Source organism: Oncorhynchus keta, chromosome 34 (assembly GCF_023373465.1).
Source record: "Oncorhynchus keta strain PuntledgeMale-10-30-2019 chromosome 34, Oket_V2, whole genome shotgun sequence".
NCBI lineage: Eukaryota > Metazoa > Chordata > Actinopteri > Salmoniformes > Salmonidae > Oncorhynchus > Oncorhynchus keta.
This window is the reverse complement of record NC_068454.1, coordinates 20,247,579-20,266,268: the sequence shown is the minus strand read 5'-3', so window position 1 is coordinate 20,266,268 and position 18,690 is coordinate 20,247,579. Positions and strand designations below refer to the sequence as shown.

Here is an 18,690-nt window from a genome sequence, read left to right as displayed (position 1 = left end):
TGTCAGAGGCTGTTATTTGTGTGTGTGATGGTCTCAGATGGTTAGTTGGCAGCCCCACCGGCCCGGACGGCCCCCGTGCAACCAGGCACCATCACAGAGACCCTGCAGCTCTTGGCTTTAACACACCTCCTCACAGAAACCATCTAGCATTCTCTGCTGTCGTCAGGCTGCTGCACCCTAGCAACGGTCAGGGCTTCATTGTCAGCATATGCAGCACAAATTTATGTATCTCTCTCTGTCTTTCTCTTACTGTAGCTAAGGGTCTTCATTTATTTATCCACAGTTGATATTTGGCCTCTTCTTTGTGACACAGAAAACAAACACATTGTAGTGAGTAGCTAATAGATCAATATCAGCCTGGGATGTAGGGTACACCCTATATATAAATTTCTGTCATTTGAAGACTAGCCTGAGTAGGCCTACCTGTTTCAATAAATATTATTCAGTGTAATGTGAACTGGATGGTAGTGAAGTGATTGTGTTAATGTGGCCTCGGTGTCGCTGCGCTGGGTGTTGCTGGGTGTCGGTGTCGCTACGCTGGGTGTCGCTGCGCTGAGTGTGTTGTCTCTACCGTGACAGACTCGAGGGAGGGGTGTGTGTGACTGCGCTGTGTCGAAGCAAACTCCTGCGCCCTTAAGCCTTCTGGGTAACCTGCACCACTGTCATAGCTCACAGGGGGCTCTGTACACACACACACACACACACACACACACACACACACACACACACACACACACACACACACACACACACACACACACACACACACACACACACACACACACACACACACACACACACACACACACACACACACACACAAACTAACTTGCACTCCAGAGTTGCCCTGTCAGCTACACATCACAAAGCTGCTCACATGAGCCTTTTAAGCCTCTTCATTGTCAATGATGATAAATTGGCAAACCAGAATCTAAGCCTGATCAAGTTTGTGTGTGGTTTTGTGTTTCGACCTATGTGCAATTTAGTGGATGAATGTATGTTAATGGGTCGGTCCATCAATACACGTGAGCAATGTTCCCTCTAACTTTTTTTCAGCACTATGCAAATTTCAGGTCTGCTGAACGAAAACCTTAACATTGTGAAAATTCTGTGCAACTTCCAGCACGTGATTACTGTGAACACGGAGACTGTACCCGCTTACAGTTTCAGACAGTGGTCAGGTAGCCTACTTTGGCTGTTTGATCTTATTGTAGGCCTATCAGTGGCCTACCATAAAAAACAATGGAGAAAAATGCATCCCATAAAATGTTTACATGGAATTAGCTGTTATATCATTCAACCTACAGTAGCAGCCAATGTGTGGTGTTCAATGTAGGCCAACATTAATGACATTAAACCGTTTATCCACTTGTCCTTCAGACAAGTGGATAAACGTAGCTCTGTAGCTCAGTTGGTAGAGCATGGCGCTTGTAACGCCAGGGTAGTGGGTTCGATCCCCGGGACCACCCATACGTAGAATGTATGCACACATGACTGACTGTAAGTCGCTTTGGATAAAAGCGTCTGCTAAATGGCATATATTATTATTATTATATTATAGACAAAGAGGTGACTGAAAATGTGTTGTTTGATGCAAGAAGCCACTTTACAAAATACAATATCTGTATATTCCCATACCATTATTCCAGAGAATCAGACAATTTATACTACGCACTGCCTGTGGGCTACTTAAGACCGTCTCAAAATACAACACTGACAAAAAAACAAAAAAAAGCTAAAAAAAAACTAGCTAGCAAAGAATATGAACAAATGTGCACACGTGGCTACATGCAACTCTCTTTTATTTAAATAAAAGAGAGGCAAGTCAGTTAAGAACAAATTCTTATTTACAATGACAGCCTCGCTTTGATAAAAAAAAAAAAAAAAAAAAAATGCATCTACTCAAGATTGCTCATACCGTAGCCTATACACAGTCCAGTTCAAAGTGAATGGCACATATCCATGTATGGCAATGGCTATTTGCATATAGGCCTACTGCAGCTCTGATTGGTTATGGCACACCTGTCTGTGTAGAGTACGGGCCTGAGTCATGTCTGTCAATGCAATAGAATCCTACTCCAATGCTTTCTGCCTACAATAAATTATCTTTCACACTTCATTTTGCATACTAAGTTTTGCATAGTTTTGTACATTTGTTTTATTACATTGATTTGAAAGTGGCTAATATTGCATTGACTCGATCACATTTCTCACAGTAGAGCGAAACATGATAGTGTTAACTAAAGGGGAAAACTCAAGGAGGGTGAGTGAAGTTCAATCTCGTGCTTCTCTGCGTGGGGGAATATTTATTCTGCTTGGCAGTCTGAGGGGAGCTATGCGCCCGTGTGCATCTTAAAGGGATCGTTGCCTGTGAGCAGAATGTAGTCTTTGGTGCCTCTGATTTAACCAGTCCCTAATGATCTACATAGGCTATAGGCTAATCTCTTGGCTTGCTGGCTTTAAAGGCATACTTCGGGATTTTGACAATGAGGCCCTTTATCTACTTCCCCGGAGTCAGATGAACTTGTGAATACCATTTTTATGTCTCTGTGTCCAGTGTGAAAGAAGTTAGAGGTTGTTTTTCAAGTTAGCATTGGCTCACGACACTACCTCTAAATTCCTTCATACTGGACACAGAGACATTCATCTGACTCTGGTGAAGTATCCCGTTAAGGTCCTAACACCAATCATGATACCCATTGTTTACAGCTTGTCTGTCTGCACACATTCCACTGTCATGATCATGTTCTGCTGCTCCTATCTCTACATAAAGCCAGTCTCAGGACTGAATAAATACCTGTGGCTCTCAACAGTGTGTTGATACAGTAGCTTCCCAGATCAGCTAATTTCCTTTCTCTCTGTTTTGACTCAAGGGCTGGTTTTGGTAAGGCATTGTATGATCTCTGCCTCACCAGCAACACTGATTCCTGGAGAGTTCTGCATTCTGAAAGGGCAGTCTGAGGGTTTTACTCATGTACCAAGCCCGCCATCGAGTCACCATCATGAACACATTCAGCCTTTCATTGAATCAAATGGACCTGGACCAAACATTTAAAATATGACCCCCACAATGTGTTGCACTTATCACAATGTCATGATTTTGAAGAGATTCATAGCCAATCAAGTAGGCTATGAGATACATAACTCACAATAGTCTATCAGAAAGTAAAAAGGAACGTTTGCCCCCTTGATTCCTGTGACCAGCATTATAACATGGTGATATTTTATCCAACTTCAGTATTTTACCTAACTTAATATAACGTTAAGGAAATAATGTTTTGTAGAGAAAGTAAAGCATGTGTGCCAAGTGTATACGTAACATGCCTTATCGAATTGTACTGATCTTTTAACCCAAAATGATACTTTATTTTATCATTACTGTTGTATTAATATCAACTGTACTGTAATGATGTACTAATATACTAATGTTTATAATAATAAGAAAAGAGTATTCTACTACCACCAGCATGAAATCCTTTATTTTTACCACACTCAATGTTAGCACATTTGCACTGACACTGAAGTAATACAATGTATATTCAACTACCTTATGCCATATTATAACTGTAATTGAAAGCACTTCCTCTGTATCGATGCCTCTGTGTAACGAGAGAGTACTTATTTAAAAATAATCTGTGTTGTGCCTTATTGTCAATACTCTCCAGATGATCAGACTGTCACTCCATGGTCTGTTGGGGAAGCTGCCTACAAATCATATTATCAAAACCAGTATTTCATACGGTCTACATTTCTTAGACATATCTGGATCTATGGATTTCTGAATTGTATCTCCTGCTTAGATCAGCCTTATTCATTCCAGTTTGTGTATTTGTTATTGTTGTGATTTACACATTTTAGCTCGTAGGATTGGACTGTTTTAGTGTGTTGATATTACATGTTAAGACCTTTTCATTAATGTTAGTTCATGCATGGTTTGTAGTTCTAGTGCCAAAGATTATTGTCAATATCTCAATACTGAGTATTTTAATCCTGGTTTTGACTAACCAGAATGATAAATTGAAAGTGTTGTTTTACTAATGTTTAATTAAAAATCACATTTGTTATGAGTTTTACTTTTATGTACTGTAGTTATTTGATACAGTGTATATAATCAATAGAAATGCTGTATTTTGTATTTATTCAATCAACCAAGCAGTCTATTGAAGTCAATTATGGTCATGTATCTTTCAACAGCAGCTAATGAATCCCCATTCTCCCCATATCTTACTCAGTACTGTATTGCACTTGATTTGAACACTGAATAAAACTAAACATTTCAGAAGCAGCTCAAAGTCTCTTGATGTCTTTATTGTGTCATCTGTGTGTGGTGTGTGTCGCAGCAGCCTGCTGAAGGGGGGGGTGTGTGTGTGTGTGTGTGTGTGTGTGTGTGTGTGTGTGTGTGTGTGTGTGTGTGTGTGTGTGTGTGTGTGTGTGTGTGTGTGTGTGTGTGTGTGTGTGTGTGTGTGTGTGTGTGTGTGTGTGTGTTGCTTATCACAGCAGAAGACACACTCCATCTGACTCATTAGTGCTTGTACGTGCATCATAGGCAGACCCCAGTCACCTCTCTATCAGCTCTCCCATCTTCTCACATCCTCTCCTGCTGTACTCCCTATCTCCCATCTGCCTCACACAAGCTGTGGGACTGGCCTTGGTCAATATGGTATGGAAACCAAATGATGCTCGTCCCACCACAACTTCATCTGTCCTTCCCCAAATTTCTGCTAACATTGCACAAACCATGTGTTTATCAGCTGTTCTGTAGTCTTGTGACATTGTGTAAATGGATGTATGAGGAAGTCTGTTGGATTTGGGTGAAAGTTTACAGTTGAAGTGAAAGAGCTTACTGCCTCACTGTACTGTGAACAAGGGTCAGGGATTGTTATGGGGATTGATGTATTGATTATGAAATTAAGTGTCATACAAAAGCTCCCTATTTTTAAAATGTTTCATCCTATCATTTGAAATGGACTATAGTTAGGCATTTAATAGTTTTATTTAGACATTAATAAAGATATGTTAATCATTTGTATCTTTAGAACACCTCTCCAAACAAAGCACCTTAGACTCATTTGATCAGTGTGTTGATGAACATTGTCTCACAAAGCCACTGTTGTCCTTGTTTCAGGTGTATTTCTCAGAGGAGAGCCTGAGCAGTCTGAAACTGGACGACAACGACAAAGGAGACAGTAGGCCGAAGGGAGCCAGGAAGCCACTGACCACATTCAAGGCCCCTCTGCTACACGTCAGGTATTCAAGCCAACTTTCTCAGAACTCCCTCTCTTAGCCATCTCTTCCTGAATATCAAATAAATCCCGAGCCCCTAATCGGTAGATACACATGTATCTCTGAAAGGATCAAATAGGTGTAGATCTTTCACCTTGCCTTCTGGGTGGAATTTTCAACGTATTATTTATCCAGTAGTTGCAGATGTACAAGGGTTTCTAGGAAGTCGGAAGAGACTAGGGTTTGATTTGGAATTCAGCATATCTCTCAGCTGCACTCGAGGCTTAAAGAATAGTCGACTGGTAGCACAGTGACGAGGCTATAGCCAATCCATGCCCACATGTTGGATTTGAAGGTGTTGTAGAGTTTAGAGTGAATGTATTGTTGACACTCAAGCCCAGAGCCAGATATCGATACATTTGTATCTGAATGGATCGACTAATCTTGTAGTATCTAAACAGAAATAAAGGGTGTCTGCGATTGAGTGGAAATCAGTTGGTGCAGTTAATTTGCAGTAATAATCAATGGAATTAATTGATCACACTGATGATTACTGCCCATATTAACCATGGAACAGCCTGTAGTCCCATCATTCAAATTGGATGGCCTAATGAATGTTGCAGTAGTGATCAAGCGACACTTTTGTGCAAAACATAGTTCAAGGTCACTCTGTTACCTAATTGTACTCTTTTGTGATGAAGCGGATGTATCCATTTACCCTGATGTTGATTATAGACTGGCAATCTTCACCCTGAGGCAGATTATAGACCGGCATTCTTCACCCTGAGGTTCATTATAGAACGGCATTCTTCACCCTGATGTTGATTATAGAACGGCATACTTCACCCTGAGGTTGATTATAGAATGGCATACTTCACCCTGAGGTTGATTATAGACCGGCATTCTTCACCCTGAGGTTGATTATAGACCGGCATACTTCACCCTGAGGTTGATTATAGACCGGCATTCTTCACCCTGATGTTGATTATAGAACGGCATACTTCACCCTGAGGTTGATTATAGACCGGCATACTTCACCCTGAGGTTGATTATAGAATAGCATACTTCACCCTGAGGTTGATTATAGAACGGCATACTTCACCCTGAGGTTGATTATAGAACGGCATACTTCACCCTGAGGTTGATTATAGAACGGCATTCTTCACCCTGAGGTTGATTATAGAACGGCATTCTTCACCCTGAGGTTGATTATAGACCGGCATTCTTCACCCTGAGGTTGATTATAGACCGGCATTCTTCACCCTGAGGTTGATTATAGACCGGTATTCTTCACCCTGAGGTTGATTATAGACCGGCATTCTTCACCCTGATGTTGATTATAGAACGGCATACTTCACCCTGAGGTTGATTATAGACCGGCATACTTCACCCTGAGGTTGATTATAGACCGGTATTCTTCACCCTGAGGTTGATTATAGACCGGCATTCTTCACCCTGATGTTGATTATAGAACGGCATACTTCACCCTGAGGTTGATTATAGACCGGCATACTTCACCCTGAGGTTGATTATAGAACGGCATTCTTCACCCTGAGGTTCATTATAGAACGGCATTCTTCACCCTGAGGTTGATTATAGACCGGCATACTTCACCCTGAGGTTGATTATAGAACGGCATACTTCACCCTGAGGTTGATTATAGACCGGCATTCTTCACCCTGAGGCTGATTATAGACCGGCATACTTCACCCTGAGGTTGATTATAGACCGGCATACTTCACCCTGAGGTTGATTATAGAACGGCATTCTTCACCCTGAGGTTGATTATAGAACGGCATACTTCACCCTGAGGTTCATTATAGAACGGCATTCTTCACCCTGAGGTTGATTATAGACCGGCATACTTCACCCTGAGGTTGATTATAGACCGGCATTCTTCACCCTGAGGTTGATTATAGAATGGCATACTTCACCCTGAGGTTGATTATAGAACGGCATACTTCACCCTGAGGTTGATTATAGAACGGCATACTTCACCCTGAGGTTGATTATAGTCCGGCATACTTCACCCTGAGGTTGATTATAGAACGGCATTCTTCACCCTGAGGTTCATTATAGAACGGCATACTTCACCCTGAGGTTGATTATAGACCGGCATTCTTCACCCTGAGGTTGATTATAGAACGGCATACTTCACCCTGAGGTTGATTATAGAACGACATACTTCACCCTGAGGTTGATTATAGACCGGCATTCTTCACCCTGAGGTTGATTATAGAACGGCATACTTCACCCTGAGGTTGATTATAGAACGGCATACTTCACCCTGAGGTTGATTATAGAACGGCATACTTCACCCTGAGGTTCATTATAGAACGGCATACTTCACCCTGAGGTTGATTATAGACCGGCATTCTTCACCCTGAGGTTGATTATAGAACGGCATTCTTCACCCTGATGTTGATTATAGACCGGCAATCTTCACCCTCATTAATTGTATAATTAAATCCCACCTGTTTCGATCAATTCTAGTGAGATTGATCAGGCCTCAGCAGAAAGTCATGAACTAGGGCATTCGAAACCATTCAATATTTCCTCTCCCTTTTCTTTCCCTGTCCTTCAGAAACGATTAAAAAACATTTCAACCATTTCCATCCTTCTGCATACCCAATTTACAACTAAATTGAAAAGACCCCAAAAAATGTATTCCACAGTATCAATACCACTAACGCATATTAATAACCGGTAAGTTGTGTGTATGTGCTGGTGTGTGTGGTAAACCGTAGGTCCAAAAACACACATGAATAGGCCTTACTTATCTGGGAACTGAGTTTATGGCCTAATCCAGATACTTTTATACTTAAACTGCCGAATATACTTAAACTGCCGAATATCACTAACTGCTCTCCCCAAGACCACAGTCTCAGGGAACATTCCAACAAGAGATAATGAAACCCCCCCTCTTCTGGAAAAGATAGTGTACATTTTATTACCATTCACAATGCTACATCGTAATCAGCAAACCAAAATTATCAATTATAAAGCAAAGATGATAATGGTAAATCCACTGACCTTACTCCAATCATTAAACGTTTGTTTTAATCCACCCCATCCTTTATTTATCTTTTATTTAGCATGTACTACCTTTAGACTTGGCAACTTTATCTTGCCACTGAGTCCAACGATTCACTGGTCTCTTTTCCCCATGATACTTCATAACCACCGCACCACCATGTTCACTAAAAACATGTAAAGTTCATTTTAGGTTTGGTAATTTTGCTAATTCCTCGTGACCCTTCCACCCTTTCGGCCATTCTGAACCCCCCCCCCCAAGGTTTTCTGAGTTGCAAGGAGTGTTTCGGCCAGATAATTAACATTTTTACCTCGTCCATTCCCCTGGCATTTCGCCTAGATTCTTCAACCCAAAATACTTTTTTCTGAGGCAAATTTAGCCAATTTCTCATCATAAGGAATCTGTGATATTTGATCCCTGGCATCTATTAAAAAGTTGTGTAAAAACGTGATCTCATACGTCTTTCTTCACATAGAAACTGTAATCTCTATGAACCACTATCGATCGTACCGAGGCCATACACCACTATGTGTAAGTTTCCTGTCCTGCTACTTTCAGGAGGATTTGTTGTTGCTCTTTTGAAAAAGATGCAAACGCTTGCATGGCAGCATTTCCTCCGAATGTAGCAGGCTCCATTCCTACTTTACACTCCCTTTTCCAATGACCAACAGCCCCACACCTAAAACAGGACTTTGTCTCCCTACGCTTTGATGTTTTTCCGCTACGTTTCTTTGTCTTAACTTGGCCATTGAAACTATAGTTAGTGACTTTCCCTGTGGCCATATTAACCATTCGCACAACTGTGAAGTGAGCAGAGTTATTTTCCACTCTCAAAGCATCCTGCTCTATTTCATCAATTACCCACGCAATTGCCATTTTGATCACGTTTCATAACTGCCATCAAAGCCGAAGCACAAATTCTATCAATGTGCTCCCGTACCCAGTCTTTCTGTAGCTGAGTACATCTACTAATTCCATTTTTTCAGTTATACTCTTCTGTTGATAAAACGCCAATATCAAAACACTTGTATATTCTCAATCATGTCATCAACAGCATCTGAGTTCTTTATTTGATTTGAATTTTCCGTCAACAGGGAAGTGCTGCCCAATTTTATCCCGTTTACTAAATTTTTCCCATATTCGAGCCAAATTGGTAGAATGCTTGTGCACTTCTTTCAGCACCTCCATAGCTTTATTAAAATGCTCTAGCTCCACTTTACAGGAGAGAATCGGGGCTGTCTGTTGCCATATAAATAGTTATTATTCCCAAACCTCTCCCGACAGTGTCCAGGGTGTTTAGATTTCTACACTGCCGTCTCCAATACGCACCTTCTATGAACTATTTTCTAAGGTAGCGCTACCCACTTCCCTGGAGAATGGTTATGGTATTTGTGCCTATTAATTGGTCACGGCACTTAATACCTTGTATTAGAACCAATACTATAGCGTCTGCAAATGTATTACTGTTGTTGATAACACACATTACCAAAATTATTCACACTTGTCTTCCTATTTCCACATAATATGTCATGGTTCCCCCTCCCCATATGGCATAAACCAACCTCTTGACTTATTGCTACTGCTAATACATGTAACTCAAAAAATGTTTGAATATCTTATTGCTTTTCTTTTAACCATGCATGTGGCTTACCTTCAGAATTTTTCTGCAACCTTCTTATCATTATCCACATACTCTACTTCCTCACTGTCACTGCAGCTGGGACTTTCGTCACTCTTACAGATCTCACAGGTGAATAGCCCCACTAGGGACCTATCCTATACGGAACCTACCCTGCACTGTATTGTCACTCGTGGATCTCGTGGAGGCACACCTCCACTCGGGACCTATCCTTAAAGGAACCCATCCTACCCCTTATATCAGCCTGGATCTCGTAGAGGAAAACCTCCGCTTGGGACCTATCCTTAAAGGAACCCATCCTACCCCTTATATCAGCCTGGATCTCGTAGAGGAAAACCTCCACTTGGGACCTATCCTTAAAGGAACCCATCCTACCCCTTATATCAGCCTGGATCTCGTAGAGGAAAACCTCCACTTGGGACCTATCCTTAAAGGAACCCATCCTACCCCTTATATCAGCCTGGATCTCGTAGAGGAAAACCTCCACTTGGGACCTATCCTTAAAGGAACCCATCCTACACCTTATATCAGCCTGGATCTCGTAGAGGAAAACCTCCACTTGGGACCTATCCTTAAAGGAACCCATCCTACCCCTTATATCAGCCTGGATCTCGTAGAGGAAAACCTCCACTTGGGACCTATCCTTAAAGGAACCCATCCTACACCTTATATCAGCCTGGATCTCGTAGAGGAAAACCTCCACTTGGGACCTATCCTTAAAGGAACCCATCCTACACCTTATATCAGCCTGGATCTCGTAGAGGAAAACCTCCACTTGGGACCTATCCTTAAAGAAACCTACCCAACACCATATTTTTACCTGGATCTCACAGAGGAAAACCTCTACTCGGGACCTATCCCTAAAGGAACCAACCATACGACCGGTCGTTACTCAATGGGCCTACTGAATAAACTCAGGCTTTGTAGGTCTGTATTCTATAATTGTTCAGCCTACGATTCTCATCTCCCCAATATGTCAAAATTAGTGGAAACTGGTGTAGGTACTGTGCCTACCTTGTTTGTTGCCAGCTCCTGCTCCACTGATCTGGACTCCCTGGTTTGACTATAATTCGTGGTGAATCCTGCCGTTAGGTTAGGTTCTAATTGTTAGAGTAAGAACTCAACGGACACTGTAAAAGCTTAAACCAAGTTTATTCTTCCCAAAGGATCGAACAGCTGAACAAACAAAAACATGTTTACAATAGTGGTGGTATTTGTACTCCACTTTGGGTGGAGTCTTCTCCTTCTCGCTAAACATTGTATATTTTTATTGCTAGCAAGAAACTAAGCGATACAGGCATTAAACGGTTCCTCTTCCCATAACGTAACCTGACCTGACCTCGACCCCCTTCATCACTAATCCATGGCTCTTTCCCCTTATCAATGCTGCCACATGTGATCGCTTTCCCTACACTCAGTACATTCCAAGCTTAATTGCACACACACCATATACCTTCCTCCTACAGATAACCATTAACTTCTCTACCTCTAAATCTAAGCACTCACTATTTCAATAGGATACCTGATAATTAACCCTATCCCAAGTTAAGGAGTTAGAATCCATCAAGGTACAGTACTTGAGAGCTGCCTCCATTGATGGGTATTCCGATGTTAAATTAGATCATTCCTATGTTCCTGAGTCATTTCCGTCCAGTTCAGTTTTTTGGAGAGCAGACTCTTTGATGTGAGATTTTTCACAGCTACGGGCTACGTATTAGAGTGATAAAAGTATTTATATGAGCCTTAAATGCAATTATGTCTCTGAGCTGTGTTAGCCCTGATTCCAGTGAGTCCACGAGGAAGGCAGAACCAGAGCTGGAAGGGCGGAAGAGGGGATGCTTTGATCTTCAGAATGTGTTTGTCAAAAGGTTTCCTGAAGTCTAGAGAGTCATTCCGGGCTCAGGGGAGCGCTGGGCTCCTCACAACGCTTTACTGGAGCAAAGAACAAAACAATCTGTTGTTTAGAGCTCTGTAGCCTACGGAATGTACAGCTAGACTTTTTATATACGCTACACAGGAATTTTTAGCATGTTGGCCATTTCACTGAGTTGTCAGTAGGTACTGAAGCATGCCAGCAGCAGTCCACAGCACAGTGTGGAGAAGTGTTCACTGAGGCTGAATGATCCATTTTACACAATTATCCCTTAAACATGAGCCTGGTGAGGCAGTTGGGGGGGTGGGGTGGTCTGTTAGGGGCTGGGATGGCGTGCGCTGAGTGTTGGAGAGCGAATTAGAGTGCCTCGTGGCTACTTTCTCAGGCCATGGATTTTTCCTCTGCTCCTCCAGATTTCACAGCTTTGATGCAAAATCACAGATATTTTCACTTGGGTAATAATGTGGTTTAATTCTCCATTTTCCTCATAAATGGGTTCAGCTACGCCTGCTAGGCTTGAGTCTGCCTTCTTCCCAGGGGCCTGACAGACAGCTCCATATAGGTCAGGAGGAGAACAGCACATCAGAGACTGAGGGTTTGGCCCCAGGGAACATACAGTTAGTCGGGGGCTATTTCTCTGGAATGAACCTCCTTGAAAAATATTATAAAGAACATATTGACATCAATTGAGTCGGATAAATGGCAATTACACATGGTATCGATGTAGTGTACAAGGCTTTTTGTTTATTTAAAGCAGAAAAAAACATGCAAGCACAGATGGACATAATCTGCCATGTGTTAGCTAGAATATTGAGCTAGATGGTGATCCAGCAGCTGTTTAGTAAATGTGTAACAATGGAAGCTAACAGAATCTACAAGTCCCTGGGTAATCATACTGCAATCACTCTCAGGAAGCAACATCTAAGCTCACGAAGCTTTGCCAAACAGATCGATTAAGCTAAGATATCACGAAGAGGAACAACAAAGCACGCTGTAAAGCAAGACTTCTAACAGATGTATTGGCTTGTTTTGAACACCAGATAGCCATTGTGGCTGATGCCTTCATAAAGAAAAATACATTTGTTTGTTAAGTTAGTCACAAATTCAATCGTAGCCGGCCGCCTTGTCTTCATGCAGCCTGTGCTGTTTCCCCTCTAAAATGTAGTCTTTTCTCTCTTACTTCCAGTCCAGCAGAGGAGCTGAGCTTTGGGTCCAAAGAGTCAGACAGGAAGTGTCTTATCATCCTCGATAATGTGTCCAAGAATCAAGTGGCCTTCAAGGTATGTGCATGCCGCTGTGTGTGCAAGCGTGGCACTTTGTGCTTGTGTGTGCCCATGTGTGTGTATGTGTGTGAAAATCAACAATCTCCAAGCTGACTTGACGGTGTCTCCTTCCACAGGTACGAACCACAGCACCTGAGAAGTACAGAGTGAAGCCCAGCAACAGCTGCTGTGATTCGGGCACTTCTGTGGATATAGTGGTGTCCTTACATGGAGGTAGAGTACTGCACTTATCTCTCGCTCTCTCTCTTTCTCTTTCTCCCCACCCACTCCTCTTATCTACTTCCTTCGGATGTTTCCAGATGCACCAGAAGAAACTTCAGAATAATCAAAAGGTCCAGTCTCAGTCTAATAACTTTGGAAAGTGCTGACAGAGTACAGCTTTCTTTTGCCTGACATACATATTTTAAGAGTGATAAAATAATAATCTCTTATCTTCCCCTAAGCTGAGCCTTTCAGAAATCTAACGGTGGGTAAATAAACTTTATTGAGCCAGTCTCAGTACTCTGTGGAAGGCTGAAACCCCTAAGGTCAATGTTTTCCTCTTGATCACTTGAGACCAACATTGAGTAGGGATGCAGGGACTTGGCTGATAAGACGTTCAGAGGCCTTCAAGCATGGAAATGTCAGTCATGGCTTCTGATGTGCTAGATATGGGTTTTTTGAATAATCAAATTCTGGCATTATTCCAAAGTTTTAGGGTTTCCTTCTCTCTCTGGGTTTAACTTAATTCCATTTTCGGGAGCCACCGTCTATCGCCTATATCTTGTTCATTTGTTCGAGTTTAGTGGATAAGAACCCTCACTTTTTCTGTTCACAACTGTGACAGAGTTAGCTCTTTCAGATCTATCTTCTGATTATTGGATTCTGACAGCAGTGGGGTTTAAACTGTATACTTTGTACAGCTGATCCCATCCAAATGTAGGAATCTAGATACATAAACTGAACAATATACTGAGATAAAAAAAAATAGTTCAATGAGTTCATGAGTTCAATGAGTTCATGGATGTGTTTGTGCAGGCTACCAGGCATCTCTGCAGGACCGCTTCCTAGTTATGGCTGCAGAGATGGAGCAGAACGCTGGTGCTGGATCACCAGAGCTCGTTCACTTCTGGAAGGACGTGCCCAAAACCAAGATCATGGAGCACAGGTACATCATCATCAATGCCTCCTCATGGATGGGAATATACACTGAGTTTACAAAACATTAAGAACACCTGCACTTTCCATGACATAGGCTGACCAGATGAATCCAGGTGAAAGCTATGGTCCCTTATTGATGTCCCCTGTTAAATCCACTTCAATCAGTGTAGACAAAGGGGGGGAGACAGATTAAAGAAGGATTTTTAAGGATGGAGACAATTGAGACATGGACTGTGTACGTGTGCCATTCAGAGGGTGAATGGGCAAGACAACATGTTTTATGTGCCTTTGATATGATAGTAGGTGCCAGGCGTACCGGTTTGTGTCAAATACTGCAACACTGCTGGGGTTTTAAAGCTCAACTTTTTCCCGTCTGTATCAGGAATTGTCCACCACCTAAAGGACATCCAGCCAAGTTGGCACAACTGTGGGATGCTTTGGAGTCAACGTGTACAATCCATTCCCCAACGAATTGAGGCTGTTCTGAGGGCAAAAGGGGGTGGTGCAACTCAAATTATGAAGGTGTTCCTAATGTTTGGTATACTGAGTGTATGTAAATGAGTAAAACAATTCCTTTTGAGCCATAGGGCAAGCAGTCATTAATATGCCACCATCAACATCTATAATGACCTCAAGATAACTTTGATTCACTAAACCCATCGTGGTCTTGCAGTGTACAGCACAGATTGCCTCAGCATGGCTGGGGTATGTCAGTGACCTAGCAGGCTGATTATCCCCTCTCCTCAGTCTTCCCTGATGTGACCAGTGATGTATATAAACCCTGGATTGCTGACGCTATGTATTGGCCATTGAGAGGCTTTGAAGCCAGCGGTCGACCATATGGGCAATCCCTAGTATGAGCACTCTTCCATAGTAATTAGTGGAGTTCGACAGTATTTCAAATGTTTCAAGAGCAAAATTACATGTATTTAAAGCTGCAATATGTAACTTTTGGGCGACCTGACCAAATTCACATATAAATATTTGTTATAGATCTGTCATTCTCATTGAAAGTAAGTCTAAGAAGTGGTAGATCAATTCTATGTGCGCTAAGTTTCCTTTTTGTATATTTTACTTCCAGTATCAAACAGCTGAAAATACTATATTTTTTTGCTTTGGAAAGATATTTCACAGCGGTTTAGATGGTACAGTGATTCAATGTAAGGGCTTGGGAAACATATGTTAACATTGCCAAAGCAAGTGAAATAGATAATAAACAAAAGTGAAATAAACAATAAAATGAACAGTAAACATTACACTCACAAAAGTTTCAAAAGAATAAAGACATTTCAAATGTCATGTGCAAATGGTTAAAGTATGAAAAGGGAAATAAATAAACATGAATATGGGAGGTATTTAGAGTGGTGTCTGGTTGCCCTTTTCTTGTGGCAACAGGTCACAAATCTTGCTGCAGCGATAGCACACTGTGGTATTCCACCCAATAGATATGGGAGTTCAAAATTGGGTTTGTTTTCAAATGATTTGTGGATCTGTGTAATCTGAGGAAAGTGTGTCTCTAATATGGTCATACATTTGGCATGAGGTTAGGAAGTGCAGGTATTCTGCTACTGTGTACTCTCTGTTTTGGGCCAACTAACATTCTTGTTTGGTCAGTTTTTTTGTTGTTAATTAATTCCAATGTGTCAAGTAATTATCTTTTAGTTTTCCCATGATTTGGTTGGGTCTAATTGTGTTGCTGTCCTGGAGTTGTCCGAGTAATTCTCTACACTATACTTGCTTGTTTTGTCACATAAACTGAAATTGTAGTCGGGACAGTAACATTAGTACATTTTTAAATATTATTTTTTATTTATTTTTATGTTTAGCTCACATAATATAATAAAAAATTATGCATTAAGGCAGGGGTGTCAGACTCATTTCACGGAGGGCCGAGTGCCTGCTGGTTTTGGGTTTTTCCGTTCAATTAAGACTTAGACACTCGGCCCTCTGTGGAATGAGTTTGACACGTCCATTAAGGTGTCTGTAATAGAATAAACGTGTCAAACTAATGTAGACATTTAACAAATGCAAAATATTTTTTTATAATTGAGGAGGAGTACCAAGATGGCTGCGCGGTGGCTTCAATACAGCGCCCACGGTCAGTCATCCAGGGTTTATACACATCATTGGACGTGACTGTGTCCTGTCCTTCCTGTAGATTACGATGTCACATCCTGGAGAGCACTAAGCCCATCCTGACCTGTGGAAGTGACAGCCCAATGGAAGGAGGAGCCAATGGCCACCCGGACCTGCACACGACGGTGAGCTCTCCACTTCTATTGGATGATGCTCCTCCACCCACAAGAATATATTAACCTATATAATATTAATCAATGTACAGTATTTGCTGTATTTTAACTTTGATTTAATTGGTTTATCTTCTTTCACCCCCCCTTTCTTTTTACACTATTACAAGCATTATACATTTTCATGGTGTCAAATTGATATGGGAAACTGAAAAGTGAATACATTAGTAAGATGAAGTTAACAAATGCTCTCCTCTGCAGCTGATGCGTGTGATGGTGTGTAACGCCCGGCTGGAACAGAAGCTGGACCAGTATCTGTGGGTCCAGCAGGTTCTGATTGGTCTGGTGCTTGTTGTCATGATGTTTACCTTCCTGTGTCTCTACAACCTTCCTGGGACTTCCTGACCTGACAACATGGTCTACCTCCTCCTCCCATCTAACATAGAGACTACAGCAGCAGAAAGCTTAACCAACAGGAAGAGGGCTGGTGTTGGACTCAGTGATCATTCGAGAGTAGACTCTCTTCTCTACAAGAGCTGTCGTCATGGAGATGGAGGGCTGCTCTGTTCCGTAGCAGTGAGCTTGTGTAGTTGCCCAGAGAGATTCCTCATAGTTACCTGGGTGTTGTGAGAGGTACCGTACCTAAAGAGTCTCGACACTGTGAAATGAAATCAATAATGTATTTTCACTACTGATCATGGAATTATACAGTGCCTTCAGAAAGTATTATTACCCCTTGACTTATTCCACATTTTTTTGTGTTACATCCTAAATTCAAAATTGATTAAAACATACATCATTCTCACCCATCTACACACAATAGCCCATAATGGCAAAGTGAAAACATGTTTAGAATTTTTTGCACATTTATTGTAAATGAAATACAGTAATATATAATTTACATACAGTGCCTTGCGAAAGTATTCGGCCCCCTTGAACTTTGCGACCTTTTGCCACATTTCAGGCTTCAAACATAAAGATATAAAACTGTATTTTTTTGTGAAGAATCAACAACAAGTCGGACACAATCATGAAGTGGAACGACATTTAATGGATATTTCAAACTTTTTTAACAAATCAAAAACTGAAAAATTGGGCGTGCAAAATTATTCAGCCCCTTTACTTTCAGTGCAGCAAACTCTCTCCAGAAGTTCAGTGAGGATCTCTGAATGATCCAATGTTGACCTAAATGACTAATGATGATAAATAAAATCCACCTGTGTGTAATCAAGTCTCCATATAAATGCACCTGCACTGTGATAGTCTCAGAGGTCCGTTAAAAGCGCAGAGAGCATCATGAAGAACAAGGAACACACCTGGCAGGTCCGAGATACTGTTGTAAAGAAGTTTAAATCCGGATTTGGATACAAAAAGATTTCCCAAGCTTTAAACATCCCAAGGAGCACTGTGCAAGCGATAATATTGAAATGGAAGGAGTATCAGACCACTGCAAATCTACAAAGACCTGGCCGTCCCTCTAAACTTTCAGCTCATACAAGGAGAAGACTGATCAGAGATGCAGCCAAGAGGCCCATGATCACTCTGGATGAACTGCAGAGATCTACAGCTGAGGTAGGAGACTCTGTCCATAGGACAACAATCAGTCGTATATTGCACAAATCTGGCCTTTATGGAAGAGTGGCAAGAAGAAAGCCATTTCTTAAAGATATCCATAAAAAGTGTTGTTTAAAGTTTGCCACAAGCCACCTGGGAGACACACCAAACATGTGGAAGAAGGTGCTCTGGTCAGATGAAACCAAAATTGAACTTTTGGCAACAATGCAAAACGTTATGTTTGGCGTAAAAAGCAACACAGCTCATCACCCTGAACACACCATCCCCACTGTCAAACATGGTGGTGGCAGCATCATGGTTTGGGCCTGCTTTTCTTCAGCAGGGACAGGGAAGATGGTTAAAATTGATGGGAAGATGGATGGAGCCAAATACAGGACCATTCTGGAAGAAAACCTGATGGAGTCTGCAAAAGACCAGAGACTGGGACGGAGATTTGTCTTCCAACAAGACAATGATCCAAAACATAAAGCAAAATCTACAATGGAATGGTTCAAAAATAAACATATCCGGGTGTTAGAATGGTCAAGTCAAAGTCCAGACCTGAATCCAATCGAGAATCTGTGGAAAGAACTGAAAACTGCTGTTCACAAATGCTCTCCATCCAACCTCACTGAGCTCGAGCTGTTTTGCAAGGAGGAATGGGAAAAAATTTCAGTCTCTCGATGTGCAAAACTGAT

General features: G+C 41.6%; 1 protein-coding gene across 1 annotated transcript in view; it reads left to right on the top strand.

The window, feature by feature from the left end:
- The window catches only part of LOC118366805 (motile sperm domain-containing protein 2-like), a 29,117-nt gene extending 10,915 nt beyond the window's left edge, over positions 1 to 18,202 (top strand). The window contains exons 10-15 of the mRNA XM_035749496.2: positions 5,126 to 5,247; positions 12,956 to 13,049; positions 13,169 to 13,265; positions 14,070 to 14,199; positions 16,351 to 16,453; positions 16,700 to 18,202. Coding sequence (XP_035605389.1) covers positions 5,126 to 5,247; positions 12,956 to 13,049; positions 13,169 to 13,265; positions 14,070 to 14,199; positions 16,351 to 16,453; positions 16,700 to 16,843 — 690 coding nt within the window. The 3' untranslated portion in view covers positions 16,844 to 18,202. The remainder of the gene's footprint in view (positions 1 to 5,125; positions 5,248 to 12,955; positions 13,050 to 13,168; positions 13,266 to 14,069; positions 14,200 to 16,350; positions 16,454 to 16,699) is intronic.
- Positions 18,203 to 18,690: the final 488 nt, after the last annotated feature.